The following is a 15,421-nucleotide window of genomic DNA, read 5'->3' as shown; positions in this document are numbered from 1 at the left end:
GTTTGTAGTGGCAAAAGGCTAAAAATAACCAAATGCCTATGAATAAGGGTCCAGTTAAATATTTCTTTGCTAAATATATTCCAAATTAAGGAATACTGTGGCACCGTTAACATAAATGAGGTAGAGCTATCTGTTAAAATATGGAACAATCTCCAAGATCTATTAAGTGAAATGGCAAGGTGCAGAAGAGTGTTGACAAATAAAATGGTGGATGCTGGGAGATATGCACCAGGGGATGTATCACATATACGTCAGTGTTTGTGAACTGAGCCATATACACTGCCAGGGAAATCTTACTGGAGATTGAAATTGAACCTAGGGGCTTTCACACTAAGCTACATCCACAGCACTTTTTAAATTTTTTGAGTCAAGGTCTGGATAAGTCACTAAATTGCCCAGGCTGAGTTTGAACCTGTGATCCTCTTGGCTGTCTCCCAAAGTGCTGGGATTACAGGTAGACACCACTGCGTTTGATTGGGAAATCATGTTAAAGTAGCCTGTGGTTCCACTTAAAACAGTGCTGAACCTGGAATGGGCCAGGATGAGTGGCATGGCCCAACTGCTTCTCAGCAGGCACCAGCCCTTCAGTGCCATTCTTGTTTTCAGTGAATCTTCTGAATCTACAGATGCCAGCAACTGTGACAACTCAGGTTCACGACACTGCTTAATCAGTATTTCACATGGCTACTTTAGGGAAAGGATGGCACAAAGAACCAAAGGTAAATTATACTAACTACCTGAGGGTGTGAAGACAAAATTACATTTCAAGGGCACACCCAGCTCCAAGTCATCCAAAGTCCTGCATAGGGACAGGGCTAAGACCATCCATAACTGGGAGAGGAGGAGGAAGTTGTCCTTATTCACCTCAAAGACTCAAGGAAAAATGAGTAGTAACTAAGAAATAGAGAATGTCAGTCCTAAAAAGGTAAAGAGCCTTCTTAGGACCAGCCTGGCACTCTGCAGGGCTGGCCACCTCTGGTCAGTCATCACATACAAGGCACAACCAAATCCTAGCTTGGGGTCCGGTATGCACTGTTGATGGACACTCTCCATGTGTTGTGACAGAAACAGGTACGCAGTAGAAATACAAGTTTGCATAATACAACTGACCAGGCATCAGGATACTCTTTAATGTGAGTTCTTTACAGAGGCTAAGGCTTGATTTCAACTACTAGAAGAACTACCCCAAAACATCTGTGTGTCTAACTGGGTTAGATGATGGTGATAGGGAAAGGGATCAAGATGATATAAAAATGTAATAAAACAAGAATTACTTAGAAAAGCAATTTTAGATGACTTAATGAGCCTCTAAGGGGCCACTTGTACTTAAAAAAAACCCAGAAGAGGACCATTCAGGAGATTCACAAAGTCTGTCCTTTTATCTGTTGGCCAACAAACTAGTTTGTAGGCTAAAATTTGTTTGATAACTGGAGGATTAATGAAAAGCTTTCTCTTAATGATGACTTTATGGTTTTCCACTTTGGAAATTAATATCCATAAGAATCTACTAAGTTTCTAGGACTTTTCATCAAATAAGGTGGTACTACATATCAATTTTTTTTAATTCACTTTTTATTTTAAAAATATCTAAATTACTAGGCAAGTGACTTGGGCTGATTAGTACTGATTACTAAATAGGTTAAAATTATTGTTAAACAGGTTAAAAATGGTCACTTAAGAGACCAATGGGCCACTAAGAAAAATTTCCCCAAAGAAGAGGTTACATGTTCTTTAAAGTATTCATATATTAGTAGATTTTCTCCTCAGCCCTCAGGTTTCTTGGAATGCTGACTGCTATACATCAATTTACCTAGGTGAACTAATACATTTTCTTTTTTTTTTTTGGTACCGGGGATCGAACTCGAGTCTTTGCGCTTGCGCAGCAGGCGGAAAAACCACTGAGCTAAATCCTGGGCTCACTAATACATTTTCTAATGCAAATTATATAGTCTTAATATCTCTCTTCAGCCCTTTACTAGAAAACTTTAAAATCCCACATAAAAACTTAAGTTGAAAACAAAAGGTGAGAGCCCAAGAACACACACAAGTAAGCGAACTATCGCTAAGTAGCCAAAGCAGATATTCACCCCAGGAAACAGTCTATACATGAAACAGTTAACCAGTAAGGAAGCTAAAAAATAAAGTTGCTTTTATCTTGGTAAAGTAGACCTGATTTATCAGCTGCTTAAGTTTCACACGCTATGAATATCAGGTGAAGTGAGTTTTAAACATTTTCAAAATGCAATTCAGACAAGACTTCAAAAAGAGACAATAGAAAAATACAACTTCTATTGGTGTCATCTTAGGGATTAGAGTACAGCAATACATACTTACAACAATATTCTGAATTTGGTCTTAAGTCTTCAACATGATTTCACACTGTATTTATTCCCACAGAAACAGAGTCTAAAGGACTCTTAACAGCCAAAAAAGGATGACAATAATAGCTTTCTTTTATCGAGTACTGGTATTAGGGGTGACAAACTTTCCTCCCATTCCTGTTTAGTCAGACTCAACATCAGCACTCCCCTCAGAGACAGGCTGTTCCGCCTCTGAGACTAAATGTTCAGCTAAACCCTTACACACCTACAGCTTAACCCTAGCATCCCAATCTCATCGGACTGTGGGCCTGGGCCCTTCTGCCTGCTCCTCTGAACACATGTTCATTACTGTCTTCTGAATGGACCCCCTAGATCTATCACCAGACCCAACTCACTCTCACCCTTCTGGCAACACTTAGAAAATACTGTGTCAAGCCTGCCTCAGACCCCAGCAGAAAACTTCCTTCTCAAAGTCAGTAAAGTGGTCTTTTCCTATGTTCATGGACTAGATCTGAAGAAATACTATTGGCCCCATTTTCCCAAATTTTTTTTTTGGTACTAGGGATCGAACTCAGGACCTTGCACTTGGCAAGGCAGGTGCGGTACCAATGAGCTAAATCCCTGGCCCTTTCCCAAATTTTTACACCAAAGTAAATTTCGAAGATACATGAACTGGGACACATTAAAATGAAACATATAAGACAAAAATCCATGTACTAAGTGAAAGACATTCCAAGGCATTTTAGAAAATTTAAGTGTCACTGAGGGCAAAATAGGGGTGGTGGTGGACTCCACAGGCACAGAAATCCTAAGGGTAAAAATGTTTTAAGAAACATGTATGAGGTCTCAATTCTCAGTTTTCTATGAAAGCATAACACATGCACAGGCACCAGATGTCTCAGAAAGTCTAAATATGGAGGATGATTTCTTCTAGGTCACAAATTCCTTTAGGACCTAGGATATAGTTGCTAAATTGGAGGCTACTATAAAATCAAACTATATCATTTATGAGCCAGCACACATATATGAGAATGATTTCTCATTCTAGTATAAGAAAAAAGTATTGAACAGTAACATGATGTTAAAAATTAGACAAAAATAATTAAGCAAATAACTAACATTTAAGAACTACTTAGTGATTTTACATTAAAAACACTTTCTGAGCTAAATTTAATTGAAAATGAAAGATCTGTGAAAAATTCATAATTATTACTACTCAAAACCTTCATGAATAATTATTCAAAGTCTAGGACTAACTGTACGTTAGGCTGAAACAACTATTAAGAGACAAAATATACAGCCCTCAGTGACTTGGCCCCCCTCAGTGATCAGCCATTGTAGCTACACATGCCCACACCACATTTTAAACATCTACTTTCAGTACATAATTACTCGACCTTTTACATATAGGAAATTAAACCATAGGAAAAAGTGACCATAGTTAACATTTTCTTACTTACAAGAAAAAAACCACACAAATCAAACCAGAATTGGAACTTAATTCTTAGGTGGCATCATAAAAATGAATGTATTGTTATTTCTTTATTACTGCTTTATTTGTGAAGAGACAAAAGATTTAAGAAAGAAAAATAACTGATCGACACTACTCAGTGAGTTAAACTTACGTTTTCAGGTTCTACACCAATGTCTTCACAAAATTTCTCCATTCCTTCAGGACCCACAACATCCTCAGTACCTGCAATGAAATATAATATTATATAAATTAAATCTGACCATACACAGTATTACTACTGTCATTATGTTTTATACTGTCATCAAGTAAGATTTAAAGGCCATAATTTCTTCTCAAAGAAAGAAATCAAGCACTAATTGAAAAATATTCAAATTTTGAATATTTTTACGAATATATGAATTTCAAATATTTCAAATTTCAGTTATAGCTTTAAAGGATTCTACTCTGTACAATCATTTAAATCAGTTTGTCACAATGTCCTTCAACCTTTGGAATATTGTACACATCATTTATACCTAAAGATGAGAGGGAAAAAAGGTAGGGGATCAAGAGATGAATGGAAGGGGGAGGAGGAGGGAAAGGGGATGAAGAAAGGAATGAAGATGTGTTGTGTACATGTACCAACTCCACACAAGGAATGGAAACATTATGTACTGCAAACAGGTACTATTGAAAAAAAGTGGTTAAAATGGCAAAGCAAACAAAAACAAGATAAGGCTACCTGAATTCGATTTCACCTCTAAAACTTCTATTCTTGGACACTGGCCCCCCAACAATGGCCCAGGCCCTGCAAAATACATGTGGGTGGAAACAGAGCAGCCAAACTATCAAATCTTAGCCAGCTCCACTCCTGAGTTCTCACAGCACAGGACAGCAGAAGTGACAATCAAAGACTGCCCAAGAGAAGAGTTTCACTTCAAGACTGAAGTGTTACCCTACCACAGCGACGGGGTGAGATAGGCCTGGAAAGGGAGAGAGTTAGACAGGAATCTCCTGGGATCCTGGGAGGCTCAGGCAAGGAGATCTTGTATACTGTGGTGGGAGGCCAGGTCTGGTGAGTATGACCTTCAATGGGGGTGGATCTGAAGGAGATGGCATGCAGTCCAGTGGTATGCTTGAGCTTTTGCACAGCTCCCTACATGAAGCAGAAATTAGTGGTCTGAATTACTACTGGTTAATATTTGGGTGGCCTCAGTGTCCTCACTAAAATTATGAAGGTCTCACCTCTGCCTAAGGCCAGTTCATGAGTGGTTCTTAGGGTTTGTCAGTATCCAGTTGATATTTGACACCACTGTTATTGCTGACTTTACTACTATAACCATGGTGACATAGTTGTTGTTGTCAATTGGTGTCTTAGTTAATTTTCCCTCAAAATATCCAACACCCAAAGGTAAGGGAGGAAAGGTTTATTTAGCTCACAGTTTGTAAAGGTTTCGGTCCATAATCAGCTGGCTCAAAGGCAGGGTGGTACATGGCAGAGGGGCAACAGTTCATGGAGGCAAAAGCAAAAACAACCGGGACCTTAACAGCATCTTTCTGCCCCTTTTATCTTATCCAGACTACTGAGGGTGGGGAGCACTCACACCCTTAATCCTAGTGTCCTTGAGCCTAGCACTGCACAATGAATCAATTTCACTCTAGATCCAGCCACCTCTGAATCACACTCTTGGTCCAGCCACCTCTGAAAAAGCCCCACCTATGACCACATGAGGCCTTGGGGGGACATCTAAACAAAAGCCATAACAACTGTTTTTCTCTGTCAATATCTGGATTGCCTGGGGGTCATAAACAAAACAGTGGCTCACAACCAAAAACCCACAAACCCCAGCACAAAAAACAAACAAATATACAGAAACATGAAAAGATAAGGAAACAAAATTCCTCTAAACCTTGCAATTCTTGGTCCCAAGACTGGTCCAGGGGAATCAAGGGGAAGGAAATCAAAAGCCATATAGCAGAAAGGTCTGAAAGGGTATCAATGGAAGTAAAACAGTTCAATAAGGTGCTTGGTGAATTTAAACAAGATTATCACTAGTCAGATAATGACCCTAATGAAACAAGTGAACAGTAAGTCTAGAAGACACTAATAAAAATCTGGTGGTGCTAAAGAAAGAGATACAAAACATGGATGTCCAGCATAGGAAAGAATGAGAGTTCATTAAAAGAAATTTCAAAGTGTATGGGTAAAGTATGAAAGTATGGGTAGCAGAAGTGACCAATGTGAAGACAAGTGTCAAATCTAGAGGACAGGGCTGTAATTAGTGATCAATTAATGAGAGATTACCTGAAAAATAAGAGAGCATGAACCATGTATCTAGCAGCTGCTAAATGACTCAAAGAAGACTAACATAAGAATAATTGGAATTAATGAAAAATTAGAAGGCAGCGCAAAGGGCATAAAAACCCTGATTACAGAAGTAATAGCAGAAAACCATCCAGACATGGAAAAAAGAATTTAAACACATAGGTAAATGAGGCATATAGAACCCCAATTAGCCATGATTGAGGAAAAAAACCACTCCACATCATATAATAATTAAAATATCAGAAATCCAACACAAGAACAGAATCTTTTTTTTTTTTGGTACCGGGGATCAAACTTGGGTCCTTGCGCTTGGGCAGCAGGCGGCGAAACCACTGAGCTAAATCCCTGGGCCCAAGAACAGAATCTTAAAGGCAGCTAGAAGAAAGCATTGACTCATCTACAAAGGAAAACCTATAAAAATTACAAAAGAGGTTTCTTACACAAACCTTAAAAGCAAGAAGAGCTTGGAATGAAGCGTTTCAACCTCTAAAAGAAAACAACTTCCAACCCAAACTGTTATCCTGCAAAATTATCTTTCAAACCTGATGGAGAAATAAGGAATTTTGATAAAGAGAATCTAAAGAAATTCACAGCCACCAAGCCAACATTCAAAACATTCTCAAGGATATTCTAGAAGGAGTCAATAAAGATAACAATGCCAAAGGGTCCACTACTATGAATGGATCAGGTAGAGATAGCAATTAAGTAGGACAAGAGCAAAACAGCAATAGGAAAATAAAACAATGATAGGATCAAGTCAATACTTATCAATTATAACTACCAGTATATATGGACTCAATTCAGCAATCAAAAGACAGATTAGCAAGAATGGATCAAGAAACAAAATCCAACCATTTGCTGTATAAAGGAAACACATTTAACACAAAAAGAAAGTCACAGATTAAAATTCAAAAGATGGAAAACAATAGTACATAGAATGGGAACCTAAAAATAAGTAGGATTAGCTATCTTATTTGCAGACCAGATGGACTTCAAACCAAAGCTGATCAAAAGAGTCAATGAAGGACATTACATATTAGTTAACAGAACCATTCAACAGGAAGAGATAACAATTATAAACATATATATACCAAACCACAGTGCACTCAACTTCATAAAACAAATACTAAATGACATAAAATATAAGACAAATATCAATTCAACTGTAGAGGGGACCTTAAGACTCCATTATCACAAATAAATCAACTAAACAAAAAATTAACAAAGAAAATATGAGGTGAACCAAACCTTTTAACAAATGGACTTCATGAGTGTTCTAACAATAGAGTACACATTCTTTTCTGTAGCACATGGTACTTTCACCAAAATAAGACACATACTAGCTAATAAAGCATGCCCAAGTAAATGCAAAAGAATCAAAATTTTATCATACATATTATCAGGTCACAGTGCAATGAAACTAGAAATCAATAGTAAGAGAAATCACAGAAACTATGCAAATATGAAAACTGAACAACACACTCTTGAATAATCAATGAATCACAGAAGAAATTAAGGAAGAAATAAAAGACAGTTCCTAGAATTAAATAATGGCACTACAACAAACCAGAACTTATGGGATATAATGAAAGCAGTCCTATGAGGAAAGTTTACAGCAGTGAATGCAAACATCAGAAAAATAGAATGAGCCCAAATAAATAACCCAATGATGCATCTCAAGGTCCTAAAAAAACAAGAACAATCCAAATCCAGAGCTTGTCCAAGGAAGGAAATTACAACGATCTGAGCAGAATTAAATGAAAGGGAGACAAAAAAAAATACAAAGAATCAATGACTCAAAGAGCTGGTTTGTTAAAAGAATAAATAAAACAGACAAACCCTTAGCCAATCTTATTAAAAAAAAAAAAGATATATCGCTTCTTGGCCTTTTGGCTAAGATCAAGTGTAAAAAAAAAGACACAAATCAATGCAATTAAAAACAAAAAAGGTGAAATTACAACAAACAATGCAATAAGCCAGAAAATTACTAGCAATCGCTTCACAAATATATGCCCAAAAACTGGAGAACTCGGAAGAAATGGTGATTCCTACATACATATGACTGACCAAAATTGAACCAAGAAGACTTAAAAATCTTGAACCATCCAGCAATGAAACTGAAGTAGTAATAAAAACACTACTGATTAAGAAAAAACAAAAAGCTCAAGACCTGATGCATTCATTGCCAAATTCTATGTGAACTTCAGGGAAGAGCGAACACCAACACTCTTCAAACTCCAATGTAATGGAGAGGGAAGGAATACTTCCAAAATCATTCTCAGAAACTAACATTATCCTGATCCCTAAACCAGACAAAGGCCCAACCAGGAAAGAGAACTACAGGCCAACCTCTCTAATGAACATAGATACAAAAATCCTTAACAAGATACTAGCAAACAGAAAGAAACAAAGCATCAAAACGATCATTCACCATGACCAAGTAGGCTTCCTTCCAGGGAGGCAAGAATGGTTCCACATATACAAATCAATAAATGCATTTCATCACATAAACAGAAACAAGGTAAATAAAACCATGTGATCACCTCAATAGATTTTTAAAAACATAAAAAAGCCTTTGGGGCCGGGAATTTAGCTCAGTGGTTCTGCCGCTTGCCTTGAAAGTGCAGGGTCCCGAGTTCCATCCCCAGTACCAAATGAAAAAAAAAAAAAAAAAGCCTTCGCTAGACTACAAAATCTATCATGACAAATCCTGAAGAAAACAGGTATAAAGGACCTTATTTTAATCGGATAAAAGCCACTTATAGCCAACTCAGTGCCAATATCATATTAAATGGAGAAAAATGGAAAGCCTTCCCTCTAAAATCAGGAACAAGACAAGGATGCCCATTATCACCACTCCTGCTTAATGCAGTCCTAATATCAGCCAGAGCAATTAGGCAAGAGAAAGACATAAAAAGGATATGAATAGGAAAGGATAAAGTCAAAGTCTCATTATCTGCAGATGACATGATCTTTTACTTACAAAACCCAAAAAACTCCACCAAAAGATTCCCAGAATAAGCAAATTCAGCAATGTAGCAGGATATGAAATATCAACACAGAAATCACTAGCATTCTTACATATTAATAATGAATTCAGTGAAAAGTAAATTAAGAAAACAATATCATTCATAATAGCATCAAAAAATTACTTAGAAATTAACCTAATCACAGAAGTGAAAGACCTCTATAATGAAAATTACATTACTCTGAAAAATTAAGGATGACATTAGAAAATGGATAGCTATCCCTTGTTCCTGGATATGTATAATCAATATAATCAAAGTTGCTACACTTCTAAAACTGATACACAGATTTAATGCAATACCAATCAAAATATCAATGGCATTTCCAAAAGATCTAGAGAAAAAAATCCTAAAATTCATATGGAACAAGAAGAGATGAGAATAGCAAAAGCAATCCTGAATAACAAAAGCAAAGCAAGTAGCAGCACAATCCCAGACTTGAAGTTACACTATACAACTATGATGATTAAAACAGCATGGTACTGGCACAAAAACAGGCATGTATATCAAAGGAACAGAATAGAAGAAACAACCCCAGGCAATACAGTTATTTGATCTTTGAAAAAGGGGCCAAAAGCATACACTGCTTGGAAAATTGGATATCCACATGCAGAACACTGAGTCTAATCCATATACCTCTCCCCATGTAATAAACTAAAATCAAAATGGATCAAAGATCTAAATGTTAAAACAGAAACAACCTGCTGGAAGATACAATAGGCATAATACTTGAAGATATAGGCTTAGGCAAGGACTTTTTTAAATAGAACCCCAATGGCACAAGAAATAATACTAAGCATCAACAAATGGGATATAAAATTAAAATGGTTCTGCACAGCAAAGGAAATAACCAACAGTCAAAAGACAACCTATAGAATAGGAAAAAACTTTTGCCAGCTATTCCTTGGACAGAGACCAACATCTAGAATTTATAAAAAAAACTCAAAAAAATTAAGTCTCCCCAAAAGAAAAGACCCAATCAAAAACTAGGCAACAGAAATGAATACATTTCTGAGATCTACAAATGTCTAATAAATACTGCACAATGGTACCTTGATTCATGAACACTTTTGTTTGCAAACAATTTGGATTACAAACAAGCATTTGGTAAAATTTTGTTGTTTACAAACTGCATCAGGTGACAAACACGACTCTAGCCATCTTCCCACATAAACACACACATGGCCATCTTTTCCAAAATTGCAGAACAAAGTAAGTTCATGAACCAAGGTACCACTGTGCATAAAAAACTGTTCAACATAGATAGCTATTAGAGAAATGCAAATTAAAACTATTTGAGATACCATCTTAGCCAGCCCCCCAAATGGCTATCATCAAGAAAATCTAATAATAACAAAGACTGGTGAGGATTTGGGGAAAAAGGAACTCTTCTACACTGTTGGAGGGAATGTAAACTAGTACAGCCACTATGGAAACCAGTGTGGAGATTCCTCAAAACACTAAAAATAGAAATTCCATTTGACCTGGTTATCCCCCTTCTCAGTACCTTCCCAAAACAGTTAAAATTATCATATTACAGGGATATATGCATATCCATGTTTATAGCAGCACAATTTATAATAGTTACATCTTGGAAACTGCATAACTATATGTCCATCAACAAATGGATAAGTAAAATGTTGTATTTACACACAACGGAGTAATACTCTGCCATAAAGACAAATTTGAAGAATTTGTAGGTAAATGGATACAACTTGAGAATATAAGTGAAATAAGTTGGATGCACAAGCTTAAATATATGGTTTCTCTTACGAGAAACTCAAAATAAATATATATATATATATATATATATATCTCCAAATGGGGAACAAAATGGAAGCTAGATAAATAGCAAGTGGGGAGAGGTTCAGATGGTTCTCTAAATTACGTATTCTGCTGTCTCAAAAAAAATTTTTATATATATGCTAATTTTTTCATTTATACTACTAGTTTCTCTGAGTTCACTGAAAAGTTTTGTGCTAGTATGTTTGTTTCTTCTATGCAAGAGAATCTTTTTTGTACATGCCTTATATTCTAGCAACTACTTTGAAGATGATACATGGTGTATTAATTTTTGTTATTCTCTTATTTTGCTACAAAATTTTATTTTTTTTAAAATGTTTTGGTACCAGGGATCAAACTCTGGACCTTGTGCTTTCGAGGCAGGCACTGAGTTAAATCCTCGGCCCTCAAAATTTTATTTTTTAATACAATTTTTTAACTCATCAAAGCTCTGCTCTTATTTTGACAATGATGTCAATACATACAGTAACTTTTAGGAACATAGCAAAGAACTACATATTAGTCTCTATAAAATTAATTGGAAAATAACATGTTTCTTTTATATAGAAAGAATCAAGTTCAACTGTGATTCTGTATTTGTTGGTTCTATATTTGGGGACTCAATTACACATACATAAAAAATATTGTGGAAAAAATGTCTTTATTAAACATGTATTATCTTGGTTCCTTTTCTCTTAGCTGAAACAAAATATTCAATACCCACAAGTTGAAGGAGGAAAGGTTTATTTCAGCTCAGTTTGTAGGGGTTTCAGTGTTGTCAGCTGGCTTCAAGGCAGGGTGGCATGGCAGAGGAGCATCGCAAAGAAGCAGTCCATGGCAAAGGAAGAAGCACCAAGCCTGCCTTCCCTCTCTTTATATTCCCTTCTAAACCTATTGATTGGTGCCACCCACACCCAGGGTGGGGCTTCCATTATCCACACCCTTAATCCCAGTGTCACAGCCTTAATCCACATTCACACACCCTAACCAGCCACCTTTGAAACTCCCCATCTATGAGCACATGTGGCTTTGGGGGGCAATCTAGATAGAAGTCAAACACGTATAAACCTTTTTCTTGTCTTCATTCTCTAAAAAATACAGCACAGCAACTATTTACATAGCATTTACACTCACTCTATTAGGAATTATAATCTAGAAATGATTTTAAGTATACAAAAGGGCATATAAATTACATGCAAATAACATGCTATTTTATATTGTGCCTTTTGGTATCCAGTGGTTATGGAACCAAGACCCAGCAGACACCAAAGGTCATCTATAGTTGTTCTGTTCTTGACAGAGACAATCAACTCCCTTTCCGCTGTAGCTCTGTTTTCTGCCTGAAAGAACAGACCACATATCCCATGGCTGCTTTATCCCCCATTTGTTCAAATACAGTGGACGTTTGACTAATGAACTCAATTTGTTCTCAAGGGCTGGTTGTCACTCAAGTTGGTCAGGCTCCTCTACACAGCCTTGAAAGTCTCTCTCCTGTATAATTTAAGGCCATACTTTCTTCCAGACAGATCTCAGTGTCCTTATAGAAACAATGGCTCAGGATTTCTCAACCCCGAACAGAAAAGGATGTAATGTTTCTTCCTGAACTCTTTAAGGGTTAAATGTGTATCTAAGGCCATCTGGAAGCACCAGCAGCCGGCATTCAGGTTGTAACTCAAGACTTTATTCCTAAATTAAAATTAAATTCCGGTCATAACCCAAGTTGTTTGTATGTCAGTCCAGTCATACTCAAGGGTCCACTGTACTGCAATTATTTTCTTCTGCTACTCTACTTCCATGAAACTCATTTTGCCATGGTCAACAATAACCCCTGAATTTTCAAATCTAAGACACACAGTCTTTATTTTGTCTGACCTCTTTCTGATTTATGGATATTTCAAGCAGTTCTTTATTCACAAACTGTCTCTTCCCATGGTTTCTGGAAGTACTCTAGTCTGGTTTTCCTTCTTCCTCTCATCTTTTGGCTCCTTTATCTGTTCTTTTATCTTATTAAGTTTGATGCACAGAGTTCCATCCTTGCACCTCTTCTAGTCCATTCTACTACACATTCTCCCTTAGAAATTTCAACCATCTCTGGGAGTTCAGGAACTACCAGGATCTCCTCTAGCCCACACTGTCCTCCTTACTTTTGGACTGTCTGCCACTTTACAATCTGACTACCTTACTTCCTGCTAAACGACCATAACCAGATTTTGTGCCCCAAACTGACACCTACTGCGGTTCACACTTTCAAATATCACTGCACAAAATGGAGCCTATCAACTTTCTATGCCAACATTAGTTATCTTTCTGTAGTTTATCTCAGTTGTGGCACCACCAGAAACAAAAACCTGAGCATGGAGAGATGCAGATGAAAACAACACTGAGATTCCACCTCACCCCAGAAAGAATCGCTGCTATCAAGAAATCAACCAATAACAAATGCTGGCTGGGGTGTGGAGAGAAAGGAACCCTTCTCCATTGTTGGCGGGAGTGCAGACTCGTGCAACCACTGTGGAAATCAGTATGGAGATACCTCAAAGAACTAGGACTACAGGTCCCATTTGACCCAGCTATACCCCTACTGGGTATCTTTCCCAAAGAATTAAAAGAATCATACCACAGCGATATATGTGCACCCATGTTTATAGCGGCACAGTTTGTAATAGCTAAAGCTTGGAAACAGCCCAAGTGCCCATCAACTGGAAACTGGATAAAGATATGTTTTTTTATAAAATGGAGTACTACTCAACCATAAAGAAAGAGAAACTAGACATTTATAGCTAAATGGATGCATATTGAGGCCATCCTCTTAAGTGAAATAAATAGGATACACGTGTAAATACCAAATAGTTTCTCTAGTGTGAGAAACTGAAAGTGTAAATAAGGATGAAAATGATTAAAATGATTAATTGATAATTTGAAATAGGAAAAGGTCCAAAGGGGTAGGGGTGGTGGGAGAGGAAGGGCAAAGGGAAGAAGGGAAAGGAAAAATTATGAGAAAGAAAAAAAAATGGAAACAAAGTCTATGTAAATAGAGAAGGGTGGAGGGGGTGAAGGGCGCACAGGGAATGGGGAAAAAATAAGAACCAAGACACATCACATACAGGTACAAGCACCCAATGATAAATGTAAATGTATTGTATACCTAAAATGTACCAATAAATATATATTTTTTAAAAACCCTGACCATCATCCATCTTGTATTCCTTCTCCCTTTTCCCCACCTTCCACAGCCAATCAAGTATCAACTGCACTCCAAGTATTTCCTTCCCAGTATTACTTAATAGGACCTCTCCTGTACCACTGGCTCAGTTTTTATTATCACTCAGAACCCTGACCCATCCTACACAAAGCCACAGATAGCTCCATCTTAAAGGTAAGCCTATGCAAAACTCTTCAGTGGCCCTCTGAAGTCTTTGGCATATCAAGGAAGGCTCTCTATGATCTAGCACCTCCCTTCTCCACCTCCATATATTTCCACATGCAAGCATTTCAGAAATAAACCAACAGGGGGCTGCGGATTTAGCTCCATGGTTCCGCTGCCTGCCTCAAAAGCACAAGGACCCGAGTTCGATCCCCGGTACCAATAAATAAATCAATGAATCAACAGCTATTGTTGAATGAATAAAGATACAGAAACACCTTAGTTTTTCTCTGTACCACAAATAGCTGCCACCACACTGCACTTTGTGGCTCAGTCATCTTCTCCGGATAACTTTTTCAGTCTTTAAGGCTAGAACCAGCCAGAAAGCCCAATTCTCTACCTCTGAGGCCACACAGGCAGTCCTCTGTGACCCATGCCAACAATGGGAATGGTTGTCTCACATTTTAGCACACTCCGCTCAAAAAGTGCCAGCCCATCTGTCTTACCTTCATAGTTCCTTGAGAACAACAGCTGTAGTACTCTTTCTGCAACCTCAGCACACCATGAGGCATTGCTCAATAAAAATGCATAAAACCAAACTACAGAAATCACTTTACCATCATCCCTTAGCCCCTAGATCCATCAAGTCACCAAGTCTGGCAGAATCTACTATCTTACCATGTTTGTTTCATTCACAGAACATTTACCAGACACAATCTAGAGTGTGTACTGTGACAGTTGCTTGGGTAGAGAGGACAGCAACATTGTTCCTGGCCTCCAAGAAGAAGTGAAATCGTAGGGATGATTTCAGTACAAAGTAACAGACCACAGTAAAAGGAGGGCGATAAATCATAGGGTGACTTTAAAACAAAGTCATAGACTACCCTAAAAGCACAGAAGTGGTTGACCTCAACAGAGGATGAACAGGAAGATCATCTCTCATGCTTGCTGGGAGTCTCGTGTTACTTCTCTACTTCAAATCTTTGGCTCTCCTGAAGTCCAAACTCATAACCCGACCAAAGCAAATGCTTTTTCTCCAAGCCATGTTCCTTTTAATGACAAATATGCTATTTTGTTGGAAAAAAAAAAAGTCTTGATCCATATATTCAACTGTTAACTTTTTATGGGATTCTTTTTGTCTCCCTCTTT

At 37.4% G+C, this 15,421-nt stretch overlaps 1 protein-coding gene across 22 annotated transcripts in view; it reads right to left on the bottom strand.

Moving 5' to 3' along the window:
* Positions 1 to 15,421, bottom strand: part of Dcun1d4 (defective in cullin neddylation 1 domain containing 4) — an 80,894-nt gene that overhangs the window by 25,918 nt on the left and 39,555 nt on the right. For all 22 annotated transcript variants that reach the window (XR_015441360.1, XM_013073979.3, XM_021262359.2 and 19 more), the window contains one exon: positions 3,947 to 4,017. Coding sequence is in view for 21 of the 22 variants with exons in the window: in XM_013073979.3 (XP_012929433.1) it covers positions 3,947 to 4,017 (71 nt within the window). In the remaining variant the exon portion in view is untranslated. The remainder of the gene's footprint in view (positions 1 to 3,946; positions 4,018 to 15,421) is intronic.

The sequence above is a fragment of the Heterocephalus glaber genome, unplaced genomic scaffold (assembly GCF_053883595.1).
Source record: "Heterocephalus glaber isolate CG9 unplaced genomic scaffold, H.glaber_assembly_v1.0 deba00001509, whole genome shotgun sequence".
Classification (NCBI taxonomy): Eukaryota; Metazoa; Chordata; class Mammalia; order Rodentia; family Bathyergidae; genus Heterocephalus; species Heterocephalus glaber.
The sequence above is the reverse complement of the archived record's forward strand: the minus strand, read 5'-3'. Positions and strand labels throughout refer to the sequence as shown.